The sequence below is a fragment of the Aegilops tauschii genome, chromosome 7, assembly GCF_002575655.3.
Source record: "Aegilops tauschii subsp. strangulata cultivar AL8/78 chromosome 7, Aet v6.0, whole genome shotgun sequence".
NCBI classification, from domain to species: domain Eukaryota; kingdom Viridiplantae; phylum Streptophyta; class Magnoliopsida; order Poales; family Poaceae; genus Aegilops; species Aegilops tauschii.
The window spans coordinates 408,393,986-408,415,834 of NC_053041.3; the positions used below are offsets into that span (position 1 = coordinate 408,393,986).

The 21,849-nt window shown below is 44.8% G+C and overlaps 2 protein-coding genes across 2 annotated transcripts; one reads left to right on the plus strand and one right to left on the minus strand.

The window, feature by feature from the left end:
* Positions 1-8,108: 8,108 nt before the first annotated feature.
* On the minus strand, positions 8,109-11,428 carry LOC109742256 (uncharacterized). Its single transcript, XM_020301342.4, has 3 exons — positions 10,905-11,428; positions 10,418-10,689; positions 8,109-8,965 (listed from the first exon to the last, which is right to left on the minus strand). The coding sequence occupies exons 1-3, from the start codon at positions 11,164-11,166 to the stop codon at positions 8,327-8,329; spliced, it is 1,173 nt and encodes a 390-aa protein (XP_020156931.1). The 5' UTR covers positions 11,167-11,428; the 3' UTR covers positions 8,109-8,326.
* A 1,775-nt stretch (positions 11,429-13,203) lies between these two features.
* On the plus strand, positions 13,204-13,979 carry LOC141027212 (uncharacterized). The gene has a single exon (XM_073504194.1). It carries the CDS (start codon positions 13,204-13,206, stop codon positions 13,750-13,752), a length of 549 nt encoding a protein of 182 aa, XP_073360295.1. The 3' UTR covers positions 13,753-13,979.
* Positions 13,980-21,849: the final 7,870 nt, after the last annotated feature.

The window sequence follows — 21,849 nt, forward strand, 5'->3', positions numbered from 1 at the left end:
GCTTAGTTGAGGGCAAATCTTTAGATGAGCATGCTTGTTATGTGCGACACCACTTATCTCAAAAAGGGAAACTTTTACTGGATCAAATTCATCTTTTGCAATGCTATGCTTGGAATTTATGTGAAATATATGATTTTACTTGTTGTTCTGAAAACCCTAAGAAACACCTTCCCTACCAATGTGAGTTTAGAGATAATGGAATCGTATCTTCATATGCTAAGGGTGTTTATAATTACTATGATGTTCAACAAATTGAAGAATTTGTTGCTTTTAAGGGTGCTTATGAAATTGCTTCTTTGATTGGAAAGTATGATGCTACTCTTTACAAATCTGAATTTTTTTCATACTTAAATATTGTTATGATAATTATGCTTCTAATGCCTATGTTAAACCATATATTGAGGACTCCTCCGCTGTCCAAGAAGAGGCTAATATTTTGCAGGAGTCTATGGAAGAAGGAATTGATGAAACTGTGGGCTCATTGGATGAAAAAGATGATGAGGAGAGCGAAGAACAAAAGGAGGAAGAGCGGATTAGCTACCCGTGCCCACCTTCTAATGAGAGTAACTCTCCAACTCATATATTATTTAATGTCCCTTCGTTCTTACCGAAGGATGAATGCCATGATAATTGCTATGATCCCGTTGATTCTTTTGAAATATCCCTTTTTGGTGATGCTTGCTATGCTTGTGGCCAAGATGCCAATATGAATTATGCTTATGGAGATGAACTTGCTATAGTTCCTTATGTTAAACATAAAATTGTTGCTATTGCACCCACGCATGATAATCCTATTATCTTATTGAATTCTCCCGACTACACTATATCGGAGAAGTTTGCCCTTATTAAGGATTATATAGATGTGTTGCGTTTTACTACTACGCATGATGATTTTGATAGATATAATATGCATGTGCTTGCTGCTCCTACTTGCAATTATTATGAGAGAGGAACTATATCTCCACCTCTCTATGTTTCCCACACGATAAAATTGCAAGAAACTATTTATACTATGCATTGGCCTTTACTATGTGTGCATGAATTGTTCATTTATGACATGCCGATGCATAGGAAGAGAGTTAGACTTCATTGTTGCATGATATATGTTACTTTGTGCTCACTACTAAATCACAAATCATTGTTAACTAAAATTGGCTTTGATATACCTTGGGATCCGGGTGGATCCATTACTTGAGCACTATATGCCTAGCTTAATGGCTTTAAAGAAAGCGCTGCCAGGGAGACAACCCGGAAGTTTTAGAGAGTCATTTATTTCTATTGTGTGATTTTATAAAGTTTAAAAATAAAAATAATGTGCCAAGGTTTGCCTTTAGGATGTTTAGATTGCTTGTTGGTTTGTGCGGTGCAAAACAGAAACTTTGGCTGTAGTGCGCGATTTTACATTTTTTACTGGAACGTCAAACGGATCTGAAACTTTTTGCACTGTCTTTCTATACAAATTCTTTATTTTTCCTATTGTTTTCAGAATTTTTGGAGTACATAGGTATGGTGAATGTTCAGATTACTACAGACTGTCCTGTTTAAGACAGATTCTGTTTTTGATGCATAATTTGCTTGTTTTGATGAAACTATCGATTTCTATCAGTGGATTAAGCCATGGAAAAGTTATATTACAGTAGCTACAATGCAAAAACAAAATATGAATTGGTTTGCAACAGTACTTAGAGTAGTGATTTGCTTTATTATACTAACGGATCTTACCGAATTTTCTGTTGAGTTCTGTGTAGATGAAGTGTTCGAAGATCGAGGATGTCTCGATGTGAGGAGAAGAAGGAGAGGCAAGAGCTCAAGCTTGGGGATGCCCAAGGCACCTCAAGTAAATATTGAAGGAGACTCAAGCATCTAAACTTGGGGATGCCCCGGAAGGCATCCCATCTTTCTTCAACAAGTATCAGTATGTTTTCGGATTCGTTTCGTTCATGCGATATGTGCAAATCTTGGAGCGTCTTTTGCATTTAGTTTTCACTTTTCTTTGATGAACCATGCTGGTATGAGATAGTTCATGGTTGATTTATAGAATGCTCATTGCACTTCACTTATATCTTTTGAGTATGGCTTTATAGAATGCTTCATGTGCTTCGCTTATATCATTTGAAGTTTGGATTGCCTGTTTCCGTACACATAGAAAACCGCCATTTGTAGAATGCTCTTTTGCTTCACTTATATTTGTTAGAGCGTGGGCATATATTTTGTAGAAATAATTAAACTCTCTTGCTTCACTTATATCTATTTAGAGAGATGACAGGAATTGGTCATTCACATGGTTAGTCATAAAATCCTACATAAAACTTGTAGATCACTGGATAGGATATGTTTGATTCCTTGCAATAGTTTTGCAATATAAAGATGGTGATATTAGAGTCATGCTAGTGGGTAATTGTGGATTGTAGAAATACTTGTGTTGGAGTTTGTGATTCCTGTAGCATGCACGTATGGTGAACCGTTATGTAACAAAGTCGGAGCATGATTTATTTATTGATTGTCTTTCTTATGAGTGGCGGTCGGGGACGAGCGATGGTCTTTTCCTACCAATCTATCCCCTAGGAGCATGCACGTAGTACTTTGTTTTGATGACTAATATATTTGCAATAAGTATGTGAGTTCTTTATGACTAATGCTGAGTCCATGGATTGTACGCACTCTCACCCTTCCATCATTGCTAGCCTCTTCGGTACCGTGCATTGCCCTTTCTCACCTCGAGAGTTGGTGCAAACTTCGCCGGTGCATCCAAACCCCGTGATACGATACGCTCTATCACACATAAGCCTCCTTATATCTTCCTCAAAACAGCCACCATACCTACCTATCATGCCATTTCCATAGCCATTCCGAGATATATTGCCATGCAACTTCCATCATCATCATATACATGACTTGAACATTTATTGTTATATTGCTTTGCATGATCGTAAGATAGCTAGCATGATGTTTTCATGACTTGTCCGTTTTTTGATGTCATTGCTACGCTAGATCATTGCACATCCCGGTACACCGCCGGAGGCATTCATATAGAGTCATATCTTTGTTCTAGTATCGAGTTGTAATATTGTGTTGTAAGTAAATAAAAGTGTGATGATCATCATTATTAGAACATTGTCCCATGTGAGGTTATCAAAATAAAAGTGGCCAAAGAAGCCCAAAAAAAAAAGAGGCCAAAGAGCCTAAAAAAAGAGAGAGAAAATAAAAAAATGAGAGGAAAGAGAGAAGGGACAATGTTACTATCCTTTTACCACACTTGTGCTTCAGAGTAGCACCATGTTCTTCATATAGAGAGTCTCTTGAGTTATCACTTTCATATACTAGTGGAAATTTTCATTATAGAACTTGGCTTGTATATTCCAACGATGGGCTTCCTCAAACGCCCTAGGTCTTCATGAGCAAGCAAGTTGGATGCACACCCACTTAGTTTCAGTTTGAGCTTTTATACACTTATAGCTCTAGTGCATCCATTGCATGGCAATCCCTACTCCTCGCATTGACATCAATTGATGGGCATCTCCATAGCCCGTTGATTAGCCGCGTTGATGTGAGACTTTCTCCTTTTTTTGTCTTCTCCACACAACCACCATCATCATATTCTATTCCACCTATAGTGCTATATCCATGGCTCACGCTCATGTATTGCGTGAAAGTTGAAAAGGTTTGAGAACATCAAAACTATGAAACAATTGCTTGGCTTGTCATCGGGGTTGTGCATGATTTGAATATTTTGTGTGGTGAAGATGGAGCATAGCCAGACCATATGATTTTGTAGGGATAACTTTCTTTGGCCATATTATTTTGAAAAGACATGATTGCTTTATTAGTATGCTTGAAGTATTGTTGTCTTAATGTCAAAAGATAGACTATTGCTTTGAATCATTCGTGTCTTAATATTCATGCCATGATTAGATTATGTGATCAAGATTATGCTAGGTAGCATTCCACATCAAAAATTATCTTTTTTATCATTTACCTACTCGAGGACGAGCAGGAATTAAGCTTGGGGATGCTGATACGTCTCCGTCGTATCTATAATTTTTGATTGTTCCATGCCAATATTCTACAAGTTTTACATACTTTTGGCAACTTTTTATACTATTTTTGGGACTAACATATTGATCCAGTGCCCAGTGCTAGTTCCTGTTTGTTGCATGTTTTTTGTTTCGCAGAAAATCCATATCAAATGGAGTCCAAACGGGATAAAAATTGACGGAGATTATTTTTGGAATATATGTGATTTTTGGGAAGAAGAATCAACGCGAGACGATGCCCGAGGGGGCCACGAGGCAGGGGGCGCGTCCCAGGGGGGTGGGCGCGCCCCTGACCCTCATGGCCACCCCGTAAGGCGGTTGGTGCCCTTCTTTCGCCGCAAGAAAGCCAATATCCGGATAAAAATCGTGTTCAAATTTCAACCCAATCGGAGTTACGGATCTCCGGGAATATAAGAAACGGTGAAAGGCCAGAATCAGGGAGCGCAGAAACAGAGAGAGACAGAGAGACAGATCCGATCTCGGAGGGGCTCTCGCCCCTCCCATGCCATGGAAGCCAAGGACCAAAGGGGAAACCCTTCTCCCATCTAGGGAGAAGGTCAAGGAAGAAGAAGAAGGGGGGCTCTCTCCCCCTCTCTTTCGGTGGCGCAGGAACGCCGCCGGGGCCATCATCGTCACCGCAATCTACACCAACACCTCCGTCATCTTCACCAACATCTTCATCACATTCCCCCATCTATCTACAGCGGTCCACTCTCCCGCAACCCGCTGTACCCTCTACTTGAACATGGTGCTTTATGCTTCATATAATTACCCAATGATGTGTTGCCATCCTATGATGTCTGAGTAGATTTTCGTTGTCCTATCGGTAATTGGTGAATTGCTATGATTGGTTTAATTTGCTTGTGGTTATGTTGCTGTTCTTTGGTGCCCATCATATGAGCGCGCGCGTGGATCACACCATAGGGTTAGTTGTATGTTGATAAGACTATGTATTGGAGGGCAAGAGTGACAGAAGCTTCAACCTAGCATAGAAATTGATGCATACGGGATTGAAGGGGGCCAATATATCTTAATGCTATGGTTGGGTTTTACCTTAATGAACGTTAGTAGTTGCGGATGCTTGCTAATAGTTCCAACCATAAGTGCATAGAATTCCAAGTCAGGGATGACATGCTAGCAGTGGCCTCTCCCACATAAAACTTGCTATCGGTCTAGTAAAGTAGTCAATTGCTTAGGGACAATTTCGCAACTCCTACCATCACCTTTCCACACTCGCTATACTAACTTTATTGCTTCTTTACCTAAACAGCCCCTAGTTTTTATTTACATGCTCTTTATTATCTCTCAAACCTATACAACAACACCTACAAAGTACTTCTAGTTTCATACTTGTTCTAGGTAAAGCGAACGTTAAGCGTGCGTAGAGTTGTATCGATGGTCGATAGAACTTGAGGAAATATTTGTTCTACCTTTAGCTCCTCGTTGGGTTCGACACTCTTACTTATCGAAAGAGGCTACAATTGATCCCCTATACTTGTGGGTTATCATGACCCCATAGTTTATACGAGACATGTCAAAGGTTCCAATGTAGAACTCATGGAACATTGGCATGATCACCGGTTTCAATACATTCTAGAACTTCTGGAAGAAGACCACCAGTCATGCGATGTTACCTTCTTGAAGGCATCACATGGATTTTTTGAGACTTCTCTTCGGAGAAAAAAGCCATGATGTGTCCTCGTTGGTTGGGTCTAGCTAACGATGACGCCCTTCGTGCATCGTTCCCTTCCTGGAGACGTTGGTCTTGGAACCCTAAGTTACCATCATTGAGGTTTGATCCCGACGTTTGCTGAAGTTGCTCTGTTGATCTTTTTTTCTTCCGTAATAATTTGGCTATGTGAATCCTCGTTGTGTTGAGTAGCTCTTGGTGTCTTGGTTGTATTAATATCTTCTTGATATTAATACATTTCCCTTAATCGTAGGAAATGTTCTATCAGGCTCTGGCCATGGCGGTTAGAACGAGATGGACACATGCCTTTTGGAGATCAGATCTAAAGCTCTAAACCTTTCTATTACCAGCATTGCTCGGGATTGGAACTTATGAGCTCTTAGATCTTGGGCATCTTTGGGCGTGTTTCTTTGATCCGCTATGGAATCATGGTGTGGGTGGGAGCTAAAATGAGGTACGCAACCTGGAGGCACGAGACCAGAGCGCAAATCCATGGCGTTGCATGATTCATTCTACAATGTTTACTTATCCAATTCCCTTATTTGGTAATGAAACAACATGTTTTCTAAGCTCTCCAAATTAGTCAGTAGTTCCATCTCTCAATTTCTATTGGTGTCTCTCATTTGATGTCAAATCTCCAATTTTTGAAGTTATAGAGGAAATTGATTTGGGGCATGCAAATAGTTTCACTTACTTCTCATTCTTTTGCCATGAGTGCCCACTCCAACCTCCTTCCCTGAGGTCCCATGTCATGGTTCTTGCTGAATTTGGTGGTGGAGCACTGAGTTTAATGGCTTTTATCTTAATCCTTTTAGTAACCACTTACCATTCTAGGGGGTTGTTCTACCGCTCTTGTGCTTTATGTAATTTGATGATAGTCTTGTTTGATGGTGCAAACACTACCCACAGTGATGTCGGCATTTTGTTCCTCCGATCCCCACTCCAATCCCAGAGATTTGTTGGAGGCAGCTTATCCCGATGTTCATCCTCGCAGCCGGTGGTGGCCGACAACTGTCTCTCGCTAGTGATGGTGAGTGTCTCCTAGATCAACGATGGTCCACGCAAAGGGATACACCATCAAGCTAGTATGTGGCAACTTATTCGGGCATGCCATGACAACAAAATGTTTTCCTTGTACACTTGAGTGCTATGAGCATGGATGTATATTTTATGTATTTTCTTACCTAATTCGCATGTACCTCACTTATATTTGGGGCGTTCGGGCCTCTAGTTAAGCTTATCTAAATAAGGTTTCTTTGTGCAAAAGAAAAACTACATATATCTATGACCCATCTACTATAATAAGGTTTCTTTGAGCAAATGACTAGCAGTCATGGAGAATAACAAACAAATGCCCTAATTTTCTCTCGTTTATCTTGATGTTTTGTTGGCAGTCATTTTGCCAATTTAACAAATATATTCCTCATGCCATTTTGCTCTTGGTCATCTTCTTTGACAACCCAGCGTGGTAACAATGGTTTAGCATCATTTGTTTGAAGGGGGAGTGTCCCTTTGACACAATGCATTCAAAAATCATACGCTCCCACCTATTTGTATGGGAATCTCATGAAGCTTAGTGAAACCTTCTTTGTCCAGCAAGTGTAGGTTTGGTCTTCTTCAATTTTTCAACGGAGGGTTGGAGGGACGTTGCAATGTGGGTGGAGCTAGAGACACTGTCATGCTCGGAACATTTTATCAGGAAACTAGTATATTTTTGTGTTTGTTTTCTTTTCTCAATCTATTGTACTATGTTTATACTCATTCCATAAAGTTAGTTTGTTGGTAAAAAATGATAAAGACACCGAGCGGATATTGCAGTTCCGGCAGCCGCAACCCATATTTATGGAATGATCTCAATACAAAAGTCCAGATATATCGAGGTATAGAAAGACATGTTTGGATATCGATGGGAATAATTAGTACTGTTTTCATCATTATCCAGAAAAATATCAACCCATATTAAGCATACGATCATATACACACTTTTCATGTAACTAAATACATACTGGCATATACATTTATTGGGAGTGTCAAATTCGGATGACCAAGATTATGTTGAATTGAAGTCAAGAATTTGAGCGATAGGTTCTTGATCGAATGGTAATAGAACAATTGCTCGTGCTAGAAACTATGTTGCTATTTAAGGATTAGAAATGCTCAACTCGTCAACTACACATTTTAAAGGATTAAAGTAGCACATATATTTTTAGTATAGCTACGAGCTTAAGATCATGCAACTCGGTCAACCTAGAAAGAACTACACTTGCCTTAGAGATAGTAAATTGGATACTTTCATGGCCGCATCCTGAAAAACTATGTACACGTCTATCTGTGCATACTTAATTTAAATCAAGATTATTATGAAGGGAAATGATTGGATCACATATCTATAATTTTGATTAACCTTTATTCGGAATTGAAATGCACAGACAGTGTTACACCAATTAATTGCATGGGACTAGAACCGCCTTAATTTGTTACCTATTCCATTACATATATAGCCTTGTCCTAGCCCGGATAATTGTCTACATATACATAAGTATACAAATAATGGGAGGCATATATATGATAGGTGCATTGATCCATTCATGCAACTAAGAAGTTACTTGAAGCTTGTGCAAACCTTTGGAGATTCTAGGAGAGGGTTCCAGTCCCAGATCTTCTCCAAGCTAGGGAAGTTAAGCAAAGGGCCTTGCAGTGGCGCCGTGGGCTGGTTAGGGTTTGAAGCTTGGCTGTAGGACCCAATCGCCCGACTCAGCTCATCGATCGGGATGGTCGCCATTGCCGAGGAATTGGTGTTGAGCAGCGTGGCGTGCGTGGAAGAATGCAGTTGCATTACTGCTGGGTTGTTGTGTCCTTTGAGGTGGTGGTGGTAGAGCGATGTGCCATCCTCCTCTGTCGAGGTCGTGGAGCTCAGCGAGGCTACAGAGGCCGTCGACCGAAACATTGCCGGCGGCGGCGCCCCTGCCGCTGCCGCCGACAGTGATGCCATGGTGCCGGCTGCATTTGTTCCTTGGGTCGTGTGCGCGTTATACGCCTTGAGAGCAGATGATGAGTGGTGACCGCCACCCTCGACAAACACTGGCGGCTGCTGGCGATGAGTTGCCACTGACGTCCGGTGCGCTGCTGTACTGTGCCTGGTTGCCGCCGCTCTGGAGCCAGGCGACCTTGTTGTTGTGCCGGTGAGGTGGAAGTTGTCGTCAATCCCTGGGCGTTTATAGACCCGGCAGAGCGAAATTTCCTGATATATACATACATGCAAGAGGATGCATGAGTTGGAATATTTACTTTCTAAAAAGATAAAATGGGCAATAAAATAAGAGTACAAGTTAACCAAGATATAATCTTAATTAAGGTAACATATGCATTCTAGATAATTAAACTGTTCAGTGTCACGTGAACTAAAAATAAACTTACTAAGTTGCTATACACATTTTGTTTCACAAAACAAAGCAAAAGTACTACATATAAGTTCCCAAATTATTAAGCAGCCATCAGAGGTCATATAAGCCTATAGTAGTACAGCAAAATGGCTTTACCTATCGACTGCGAAGAGTTGGAACTGAAGGAGGTGGGTATTCCTGCTATATACTCCCTTCGTCTCAAGATAAATGACTCAACTTTGTACTAGTTTTAGAACAAAGTTATTACAAACTTGAGTCACTTATTTTGGGACGGAGGGAGTATGATCAAAGGAAATGCGAAGGAGCTGTACGTACTTTTTTGGGTTGGTTACCACATATGCACATCTTAAAACGTTGGAACCTATATATGCCCTAGATGTATTTTTTGCCAACTATGGCTACCAAGAATTGGCAAGAGATTCCTTGAACCAACATTTGACAAAATTCTGGCAAGAACTGTGAAAGAAATGTAAGTAGGGTGGGCATAATCTCATTGCCAAAGTCACAGCCAACCAAAATTAAGCCAAAATATCATACTCCTTCAAAAAAAATGTTACACAAATATGGGCACTAACTAACATGTATATACCCTAAAAACAATTCCGGGTCCAGTGACCGAGATCTCCTAAGTTTGTTGGGCAGGGATACAAGGAAAAATTGTGGCTACAAAGAAATTTTGCAAGCACCTATAAAACTACAAAGAGCGATGTACACGCGTGCATGTGTGTATAACTGTTTATAGGTAGAGTAGAAGCCATGGAGAATTTGAGACCTTGGCTAAATTCTTGCTCATGTAATTTTCACTACTTATATTACGCACCTTCTACACCTTTATTTCACCGGACAATACGTGCTGGCCAATAATATTTGCAAACACATGCCGGCAAGTATTCGAAAGCAAGCGCTCTAGTCATGGATCATATCATATCTCAACTCCAACAGTGAACGGAATTATTTCGTGAGGGGACGCATCTTCAGCTGACGAGCTAACACACACTTTATGCTTTTGCAACAAGATCTCGCGAAGCTTCCAAAAGTTGAGCGCAACCAAATTCATTTGGTTGCTCAGATTACCTATCACAGCTCAAGGGGGCAACTTAATTTTGTTCGGGTCAAGTTAATCAAACCCAATTTAAGGTGAAGTACAAAGCGAAAACTCAAAACCAGATCTTGTTTTTTTGCAGTTAAAAAGAAAACTAAAATCTAATGCTTTACATAATCAGCATAAAGATTTGCTAATAATGAATTACTGGTAGTACCTATACTCAAGAAAAATTTACTAGGGTTACCTTTTGGTACCGTTCGGTTTCACCGTGTGGCAGGCGGTACTCGTTCATGATCCAGCTGCTGCGGAGGCCCTTGGGTGCCTTGCCGACGTAGAAGACGAGCGTCTTCTTGAGGCCGATGGAGCGGTTGCCCTCCACGACTTTCACCATCCTGTCCGCCCCCGTGGCCTTCCAGTACCCTGACGGCGTCACCCGGTTCGGCCGGTCGCCGTTCCGGTACTTACGGTCCCGAGGCACATAGAAGAACCACTCCTTGTCCCCGATCGACGCCAGTGCTGCCATGATTTATCCCCGCAATACAATCGACCCGTGCACCCATGGAGATGGGGAGAGGCGGGAAAGGAAAAGGTGAGAATGAAGGTGGAGGTCACATGAAATCAACGAGACGAGTTAATTAAAGGGATCCCGAGTCACATGCATGAAATCATGTACGCGGTGGGAAGCTAGCTAGCCATGATTATAATTAGGTGGATTCGTTGTTGGGCAGTACCGGGGAGATCCCATGGGTCGTAGCGGTAGAGGTCGACGGAGGCGATGAGGTCGATGTTGAAGCGCTTGCCGTCCACCTTGCGACGGAGGTAGAACTCGATCAGCTCCTCCTCCGTCGGGTGGAAACGGAACCCGGGCATCACCGTCTCCACGTGCTCGCCGCCGTGCTGCAGCTGCCCGCCGTCCACCTCCCCGTCGTGCTGCTGCTGGTGGTGGTCTGGTACGGATCCCCCCATGGTGGTCGTCGGCCTTGATCGAGTCATCTCGCCTCCCTCCCTATCGATTACCCTGCCTCAGCCGGCGCCCTTTATAGCAGAAGCAAGCTAGGTAGAGGGAGAAGAGGAGGACTGGAGAAGCACCAGTCCTAGCTTGTACAAGGCGCTAGCTACACCACTAGCCCTAGCTACACATACACGGCGCCACACACAGTGACACAGCCAAACAGGACTGGACTGCACAGCGTTGTGGAGAATGAGACTCTGAATGGTGCAAGTGGTACTCATCTAGCTGGTGGTGGTCTGGGGTAGAGAGAGAGAGAGAGAGAGAGAGAGAGAGAGAGTAGTTGAATAAAACTTTTTTGCTTCCAAAGTGTAGTTAAAACTTAGACAGCAGCAGGCTAGAAGAGGACCTGTTGATGTGTACTTGCCGAAATAATGGCTGTTACTTTTAGATAAGTTAGGGATTGGAAAGATAAGAGATATCGATCACCGTTTAATAGTTACTAATTCTTAGTACATGTATCTGTACGTCTTGCACTGCAAGCGCCCCAGGTAAAAAGGAGGCATGCAACATTGTACGCACTAGCTCTGCTACAGTTGTCGTACTAGAAAGTTACATTAGCTGAGGAGAGTTAGAACACTTGTAAGAAGGGAGGCAACGATGGAGGGGTTGAAGGGGACCTCGCCTCCATGGAAAGCGAGATCAGCGGTGGCACATAAATTGGAGCAGCGACGTGTACTTGTCTACTAGCCCTAGCTTGGATAATCGGTATAGAGAGATGAAATCGTTATTTTCACTACACGTCGGCCAGCCAGCTAAGAGCAACTCTAGCAGACCCCGCATCCGCCCCCGGCCCGCAAAATAACCGCCAAAATGCGGGTGCGGGCCGGAAAGCCTGCCCGACCAGACCCCGCATCCCGCCCCGGCCCGCAAAAAAATTTAGGGGGCGCGGCAAATTTCCGGCCCCAACACGGGAAAACGCGGGTTTCCCCCTCGCGGCTGCGGTGCCCTGCATCACAGAGAAGCAGTTGGCGGGAGGGACATTTCAGCCCGCGCTCTTTTCCCCCTTCCTTCCGCCGCCGCCCGCCCTTGCTTCCGCCCGCCCGCCGCCGGCGATTCCGGCCATATCTGCGGGCGGAATCGCTCCGCGGGGCCGCCCCACACCCTCCCGCGCCGAGCCACTGCACCGCCCCTCCGGATCCGGCGAGAAGAGCCGGCCCCAGTCACCGCCGCCGCTGGGATCGACCATCGCCGAGCGCACCACCGGTTAGTCCCCCTTTTTATGATTTTCGCGAGCTGTGTAGTAGATTGACGCGCTGGCGTGCGTGTAGATGGAGTTGACCCCGTGCGAGAAGTTCTTGCTATCCGATTTGTCCGATTCGGACGACTCGGATGTGGAGACCATGCTTGCGAACTTTCGGCAGCAAACATTGGTCATGGCGCTTGCCGTGAAGGAGCATGAAGACGAGTACCGAAAGAGGAGGCGAGGATCTACTGTCGGGCGTCTGTGCATTCCGCGGAATCGCCATCTTGGAAACGAGATGTTGATGCAAGATTATTTTTCGGAGAATCCTACATATCCTGCACACCTCTTCCGCAGAAGGTACCGAATGCGCCGATCCCTTTTTGTGAAAATTGTTGAAGCTTGCGAGGCAAATTGCCGGTATTTCACTCAGAGAAGGAATGCCGCGGGCTTAAAGGGATTTAGTGCATATCAAAAAATCTCCGCAGCTATGCGGGTGATTGCATATGGCGTTCCGGCTGAGTATGCCGATGAGTATCTTCGCATTGGTGAAGATAGCACAATTGAGTCTGTGCGTAGATTTGCGAAAGTGATCGTCCGTGTCTTTGGTCCCGAGTATCTTCGGGCACCAAATGAAGATGACAAAAAAAAATTGATGGCAGCTAATGAGAGGAGAGGTTGGCCTGGGATGCTAGGTAGCATTGATTGTATGCATTGAAATTGGAAAAATTGCCCCAAGGCTTGTCAAGGAATGTATTGTGGCAAGTCTCGTGATGCAACAATTGTGCTAGAGGTCGTAGCATCCGAGGATTTATGGATTTGGCATTGCTTTTTTGGTATGCCCGGCACACTCAGTGATATCAATGTGTTGCAACGCTCTCATTTGTTTGCTAGGCTTGCTAGTGGTGATGCTCCTGCTTGCAACTACACTATCAATGGGCATGAATACACAAAGGGGTACTATCTTGCAGATGGTATATATCCTCCTTGGTGCACATTTGTCAAGAGCATCAAAGAACCCAAAACAAAAAAACAATGTGAATTTGCAAGGGTGCAAGAGGCAGCCCGAAAAGACATTGAAAGAGCATTCGGTGTTTTGCAATCTAGGTTTGCCATTGTCCGAGGTCCTGCTCGTTTTTGGGATAAGAAAACCCTGAAGAACATCATGACTTGCTGTGTTATCCTGCACAATATGATTCTTGAAGATGAGAGAGGAATGGACTTAGAATTCTTTTACGATAATGTGGGTAGCCGTGTCAAACCAGCTAGAGACCCAAACCGCATTAGAGCTTTTCTTCAGACATACAAGGAGATTGAAAATGCAGACAGACACTTTCAACTTCAGGAAGATCTCATTGAGCACCATTGGCAAAGGGCTGGACAGTGACTAATTTTTGTACTCATTTGTATTTGTATTCATGACAAGTTTTGTATTGCATTATTTTTAGTTTGCTACGGTGATTTGAATAATTATTTGTAATGCGGATGATTATTGTTTTATGTTTGATTTGAATAATTCAGTTTGTTTTCGATTGTTGAATTATGTTGGATTTGAGATTTGCGGACTCATGATATGCGGGGATGCAGCGGCGCAAAGAGCAGAACTCGCATAGCCGACCCGTAAAAAAGCATATTCCGCGAATATACTTTTTTACGGATCCGTTTGGGGGGTCTGCATCTGTGCCAGCTCGCGCTGGCCCGCAAAAGCTGTTTTGCGCGAACTGCATACGCGTTTTGCGGGGTCTGCTAGAGTTGCTCTAAGTCGGTATCTGTACGGAAATACTAAAAATCCATTTGTAGAGGAACCCTATATGTATATGCACGTCGGCGGAGAGGGGCATGAAGTACGGCACGCTTTCGCATGCACCCCCTTTATATGCATGCGACTATATATAACCCCTCACGAAACAACCTTCCTCCCTTATTTATACTCGCTCCATCTTAAAATAAGTGTCTCAACTTTGTATTAATTTTACTACAAAGTTATATTAAAGTTGAGACTCTTATTTTGAGACGGAGGAAGTATATATAAAACACACCACCCCATCTATATAAAACATGTTCAAGGGCTGGAAAGAAAAAAATAAGTGTGTTGGGGCAACAATACGTGCCCAAAAGAAAAAGAAAGGTGATACAAGGCTCCATGGACCCGCGGGACTACTAGCTAGGCGACGAAGCCATGCGCTGTGTTGCCTAGCCGCTCCCTGTCCTACTGTCTAGAAAGCGGGTGTCAGTGCTGCAGGAACGCTGGAAATTTAAACACGAAGTCAGTGGCACATTTAAAAAAAAACCCTCTCAATCACCATCTTGTTACGCGTCATCCAGAGAGTCCAAGCCAAAGTCATGAACACTAACCAAAAGAGGCGTCTCCTTCTATCATTACGGTTGGCCTACGCTTCTAGAAATTGTCCAAAGTCTGAAGCCTGCCATTTAGGCCCTAGAGCTTCCTGGACAAAGCTCCATAGGAAGCTGACACGGGGGACAAAAAGAAAATATGGATCCCAGACTCGGGGACACTACACAGCGCGCACAACTCATCACTAGGGCCATGGGGCTTGGCCAGATCCATTCCCAAGGGGAGGTGTTCGTGCAAAAGCTACCAAACGAAGATTTTGATCTTTAGGGAAAGCGGCGCTTTCCACAGTCCACACCAGAATTAGGGCACGATACGTCGATCCAACACAGAAGCCCCCTGAAGACTCTAGCCAAGACACGATGTCAAGGGAGTCCACCGGCATGGGCGGAAGGGCTGCTCGCAATGCAATCCAAGCAAAGGTTTTGTGACGCCCGGATAATTAAGCTACAGTAATTCTCTGCTAATGATGCCATGTCGCTTCGAGTACTATTGCTAATCTCGCGTTAGTTCGAAACCGATTCAAATTCAAATTCAAAATCAAGCAAACAATTTTTTTCCAAATATTAAAACTAAAATGTTCGGAGTGAATCAAATATTGCATAGGTAATTATGGTGGAGAAGCCACACTTTTATAGAATGCTTAAATACTCTAAGACGAATAAAACAGTAGCGAAAACTATTATTTACATACTTTTAAATAATAATTAATTACGAAACTATTTTACTTTGGGTAGCAAAATTAATGTGGCAGTGGCATAATTCGTGACATCAATTTAGGTGCCACTTTGGTATATTGTCAACACTAGAATAAACAACTAAAAGTAACAGAAAAGAAATAAAGTAAATAAAAGAGAAAATAAAAGAAAAACTAAATTAAACAGAAGCCCCCCTTTTTTTTGTTGGGCCTCGGCCCAGCCGACCGTCCCGCTCGCCTGGCCTACTAAGGCCCCGCTACCCCCCACCGTAACCTAATCCTCCCCCCCACGATCCCCACTCTTCACACGCCTCCCCTCCTTCCCCGTTCTGGATCTGGGCGGAGCGCCCGACCTCGACGTCCCTCGTTCCATCACGACCACCATGCGCCCCGCCGCATAGGAGCTCGTCGCACGCCTCGTCGTCGACCACTTCCTCGCCCCCGACCACACGTACGAGCCAAAACGCCCCCACGACGCCGCCCCGTGCTGGGATTCCTCCTCGGGCCGTCGTACGCCACCACTGCCGCCCGAAGACCTCACCGTCGCCGGACCTCGCGTCGCCTCCTCGTCTCCCTCCCCGACTCGCGTCCTCAAGCCACGCCGACCCCCTTCTCGGCAACGCTGTGAGCCTCCCCCCATTTCCCTCCTCCTCTTTCCCCTGCGTTCACCGCGCCGCCCGTCGTGCCCCTCGCCGCGCGCATGCGCACCACCGCACCAGGCGCCACGCGCGCCTCCCCCCGCTCTGGTCGCCGAGGCCCGTGCCCGCCGTGGCCTCGCCCCGCGCCGTCGCCTCTCACTCCTGGCACCCGCTCGCTCCGGCCTGCTCCTACTTTCCCTCGCTCTGCTCTGCCTCCGGCCGCGGCCAAGCCAGCGGCCGCAGCCTGCCGCTCGCCCCTCCCCTTGCGCGCCCCATGCCCGCACCACCATCGCCGCCGCCACCCAAGCCCCGTCGCCGCAGAAAACGCCACCGCCACAGCCGGACGCGCCGCACTGCGGCCATCCCAGGGAGCCCACCCACGCGACGAACGGCCCCCTGTGCGCCGTTTCCGGCGAGGTCCAGCACCGCCGCCGCTCTGTAGCTCGTCGCGGACGCTAATCCGGTGACGTGGCTATCATTAGCGAGTAATTCCCCCCTAATCACTCACTGACGCCAAGGGCCCACCAACTAAACCAACCCTGTTTAAAAATAAACCTATGAATAAACTGGTGTATGACATGTGGGCCCTGCCAGCTAATTAGGGAAATTTTAAAATATATACCTGCTAAATACATGTGTCACTGTCAGGTGGTCCCCACCTGCTAGTTGACTGGTCAATGTTGACCTACTGACCGCTACGTCAGCACCCTCGGGTCCACCTGTCAGCCTCTGCTGACTAGGTGCTGACTAGGTAGTTGACTTAGTCAACTGTCCCCACCTGTCGGCCTCAGGTGCACACTTCTGGGTACACTTCTTGTGCACCTATAGCATTTAAATACTAATATAATTTTGAATTAAATTAAATCCAGAAATTAGAAAATCATTTAAAACTTTGAAAATTAATATTAAATAATCCGTAGTTCGGATGAAAATACTTTGTACATGAAAATTGCTCAGAACGACGAGACGAATCCGGATACGCAGCCCGTTCGTCCGCCACACATCCCTAGCATAGAAAACTCGCAACTTTTCCCCTCCGATTCATCTGTCCGAAAACGCGAAACACCGGGGATATTTTCCCGGATGTTTCCCCCTTCGCCGGTATCACCTTCCACCACGTTAGAGCATACCTAGCACCGCGTATTGCCATGTTATGTTTTGTGATGCTTTGTTTGCTCCGTATTTACTGTTTCTTCCCCCTCTTCTTCTTCGGTAGACCCCGAGACCGGCGCTGATGCCGCTGAGTACGACTACGTCACCGACGACCCTTCTTCCTGTACAACAGAGCTTCCAGGCAAGCCCCCCCCTTGATCACCAGATATTGCCTATTCTTCTCTATACTGCTTGCATTAGAGTAGTGTAGCATGTTACTGCTTTCCGTTATCCTATCCTGATGCATAGCTTGTCATTGTTGCTACAGTTGTTACCCTTACCTGCTATCTTACTGCTTAGTATAGGATGCTAGTGACCCATTAGTGGCCCTACACTCTTGTCCGTCTGCCATGCTATACTACTGGGCCGTGATCACTTCGGGAGGTGATCACGGGTATATCCTATATACATTATATACATGACACATGTGGTGACTAAAGTCGGGTCGGCTCGAGGAGTACCCGCAAGTGATTCTGATGAGGGGGCTGAAAGGACAGGTGGCTCCACCCCGGTAGAGGTGGGCCTGGGTTCCTGACGGCCCCCGACTGTTACTTTATGGCGGAGCGACAGGGCAGGTTGAGACCACCTAGGAGAGAGGTGGGCCTGGCCCTGGTCGGCGTTCGCGGATAAATAACACGCCAACGAGTTCTGGGTATTTGATCTGAGTCTGGCCATTTGGTCTATACGCACTAACCATCTATGCGGGAGTAGTTATGGGTATCCCGACGTCGTGGTATCAGCCGAAGCACTTCTTGACATCAGCGACGGAGCGGCGCGCGCCGGATTGGACTGGAACGCCTACTAGGCTAGGTCTGCTTCCGGCCGCGCACGCAACGTGCAGGTGTGCAATGGGCGATGGGCCCAGACCCCTGCGCGCATAGGATTTAGACCGGCGTGTTGACCTCTCTGTTGAGCCTAGGTGGGGCTGCGACGTGTTGATCTTCCGCGGCCGGGCATGACCCAGAAAAGTGTGTCCGGCAAAATGGGATCGAGTGTGTTGGGTTATGTGGTGCACCCCTGCAGGGAAGTTTATCTATTCGAATAGCCGTGTCCCTCGGTAAAAGGACGACCGGGAGTTGTACCTTGACCTTATGACAACTAGAACTGGATACTTAATAAAACACACCCTTCCAAGTGCCAGGTACAACCCGGTGATCGCTCTCTAACAGGGCGACGAGGAGGGGATCGCCGGGTAGGATTATGCTATGCGATGCTACTTGGTGAACTTACCATCTACTCTCTTCTACATGCTGCAAGATGGAGGTGGCCAGAAGCGTAGTCTTCGACAGGACTAGCTATCCCCCCTTATTCTGGCATTCTGCAGTTCAGTCCACTGATATGGCCCTTTACACATATACCCATGCATATGTAGTGTAGCTCCTTGCTTGCGAGTACTTTGGATGAGTACTCACGGTTGCTTTTCTCCCTCTTTTCCCCTTTCTATACCTGATTGTCGCAACCAGATGCTGGAGTCTAGGAGCTAGAGATCCCGAGGATGATTCTACATGGAGTTCGGCTTCGAGGAGTAGTTAGGAGGTCCCAGGCAGGAGGCCTTGCCTTTTCGATCGTTGCTACTTTTGTGCTAGCCTTCTTAAGGCAAACTTGTTTAACTTATGTCTGTACTCAGATATTGTTGCTTCCGCTGACTTGTCTATGATCGAGCAATTGTATTCGAGCCCTCGAGGCCCCTGACTTGTATTATGATGCTTGTATGACTTATTTATGTTGTAGAGTTGTGTTGTGATATCTTCCCGTGAATCCCTGATCTTGATCGTACACATTTGCGTGCATGATTAGTGTATGGTCAAATCGGGGGCGTCACAAGTTGGTATCAGAGCCAACTGCCTCTAGGAATCCCCCTTTCCAACTCCTTGGCCGAAGTCGAGTCTAGACATTACAAAACTTTTACTAACATGGCTGTGTGTCTTACGGGCCCACGTCGCCATTGGGTGGTACTAGGATCTTTTACTCCTCGGCCTTTACTCTGGGACTCTGATCTCTCTTCTATTCGGGTTAAATGAATTTTGCTAAATCTAACATTAGGATCTCGTGATCACTTTCACCCGGAGAGCCCCTTATTACTGATGATCGTCTGTTGCACGTGAAGACCCTGAAGATACTCTCCGCTGATAACCCGAGAACTTGTGTTCATCGCTTTTGCAATTCCTTTCATCGATAAACTCCTATGGATAACCACGTATACTCGCCATTCATACAATGTTTCCCAGTTGATCTTGTTATTACAAGATACCCCAAAATTCTCTCTGTTATTCTGAGAATCCTTTGAGCTTACTTCCTTGTTGTTCTTTGTCACCTGAATACCCCTACAGATAATTCTCGCACTTACCGAGTATCTGCTCATCCCCAGTTGATTCAAGTATTTCACAAAAGTGTTCAAAATACCATTCGATCTTTCGAAAATCCTCAGGAGCCTTTTTGCTCTTGAAATTCTTGCTTACTTGCATTATGATTAATCTTAAGTCTCGTAATCTTATTGGCATCTCTTGTCATTATCATTTTGAGTCCGTTGATTCAATTTGTTGCAATGCTCGCATTCCTCAGTCGAATCCTAGAATTCATCCTTCCGGCTCAGATGTCATTTGAACAGGAGCTGGTTCTTGACTAATCAAATTACTGTCGATTGTACCCCTAAGCCTACTCAACTTATCCATCCTTGATCAGAGCGTAGCTTTTGACCCCCTGATTTGGAAATCATAATTCTTTTGCATTTGAACTTTGAGTTAGTCAGTTGTTTCTATAATCAGATCTCCTTGCATTCTTCTTCCTCTGGTTGAGTACCGATGCTCACATCAGATCCCTTGTGGACCATCGGTTCCTTTGTTGGATTTTATCCGACAGTGTCCTTCATATTGAATAACCTTGTGAGCCTTTCCACGGGTATATAATGCCTTTGGTAAATTGTATCTTCTGCTTTGTCAACCATGCTCTACTTTTGAGCTTGTGTTATTTACTTCTGAAGTTCGTGGTATATGTTCTAAGAAGCCCTGATGGCTTGAACCTATGCCTTCCTTAATATGTGTGAACTCGAAAGTTTTCACGAGTCATACTCTTCTGGTATTTTGCCATATAAAATTTCAACACTACAACTTCATCGAACGCGGGAAGTGAATGGAAGGTTATACATTGAAGAAGTGGGAGTCGACCTTGAACCTTTGTGTTCATGCCCATGGACAGGATGTAGATCCTATCATGGAAGCTTCTTATAATAATAGCTATTTCCCTGGTATAATATCATCTGGTATCGGTGAATTGATCCTTTGCAATCGTGGTTCCGACCATGTTCTCCTTTAAATACCATTTCTCGTACAAGTTTAAGCACTTTTCTTCTGTAAGAGCAATACCCCAGTCCAACCTCTACTTTGGTTTGTCGTCGAGTATTACCCCCTGGTATCTCGAGATTGTCACAGAACTGCATAAATTCTTATGAGTTATTCGTCTAGTACTACATTCTCACCGATTCCAAAAATTTCACGGGCTCTGAGTTATTAAACACTCAAAGACACCGATAACTGAACCGAGTCCGCACTACGGGTCAACAACACTTACTAATCTTCCTTACGTATGAGTTTGTACCCGATCACGTCATTCCTAGCCTGTTTGGCTATGTCGTTGTCGTCATGATTTTAACTATGCTACCTGGTCCTCATTCCCGGGGCACCCCTTTCGACGATGAGCTAAGCTTACGTCGATTTTCCTCGTCATATCATTTCGTCTTGAACAGCAAGCTTGATTTCGAGTTTGTGTCATACTCGTGGTTCCAATAACCTTTCGCTTTCATCATTCCTTTGACTTGATGTCATTGTCAATCAGTTACATCTTCTTGAAAACCTCTCGACAGATTTGTCGTGATCATTGTCAACAGTTTGACTTCTTCCAAGTTGTGTGTCGAAATTCAGGATGAGAAATACCATCCTTGCCCCTCGATGATTTGTGTTATCATCGACCACTCGATTGCCTTCCGTTCAACACAAACTTGTTCGTGTTTTGTGTTATACCTTGAGATCCTTGCTATCCAGCATTTGTTCTTCTTTACCTTGGAGTATTACCATCTTTTATGTCAAGAATGTCGTGAGAATTTCACCACCTCTTAAGAATTCTTGATGCAGGTGATACCTTTTGCCATATCCGTTCATTCCTTGGTCCCCGTGTTGTTTCTAAACGAAATACCGACAAATGGTCTGTGATGTGTAACTTCTAAACTTCCAGCAACCCTATTGCTTTGAAGTTATTGGTCCATAGTTGCATTCTACGTCTATGGCTTAATCAATCATCATTCGAACATTGATCATGCTACCTAGCCCATATTTCAGGTGCACATTTCAACCAATGTTTAACTGTGTATGTTTTCCTCGAGCATACATCATTAAGTCATTCGATCTAGCTAATGTTATTTCCTTGTTCACATAGTTGTGGAAATCCATCTTTTGGAAATCTCAATGGATTGTCGCTGCGTCAATCAGTCACCTCCTCACCTCTCCTTGATTTAATGATGAACCCTTGTTCGGGACTCGCTTCCATAGTTCATCTCCCAAGAATCTTCGATGTCGTTTCGACAATTTGTGTTGCACCTTTTCTTCTCAGGCATCCTGAGTCTGAGTTATCCTGACACCAATCAGATCTGAA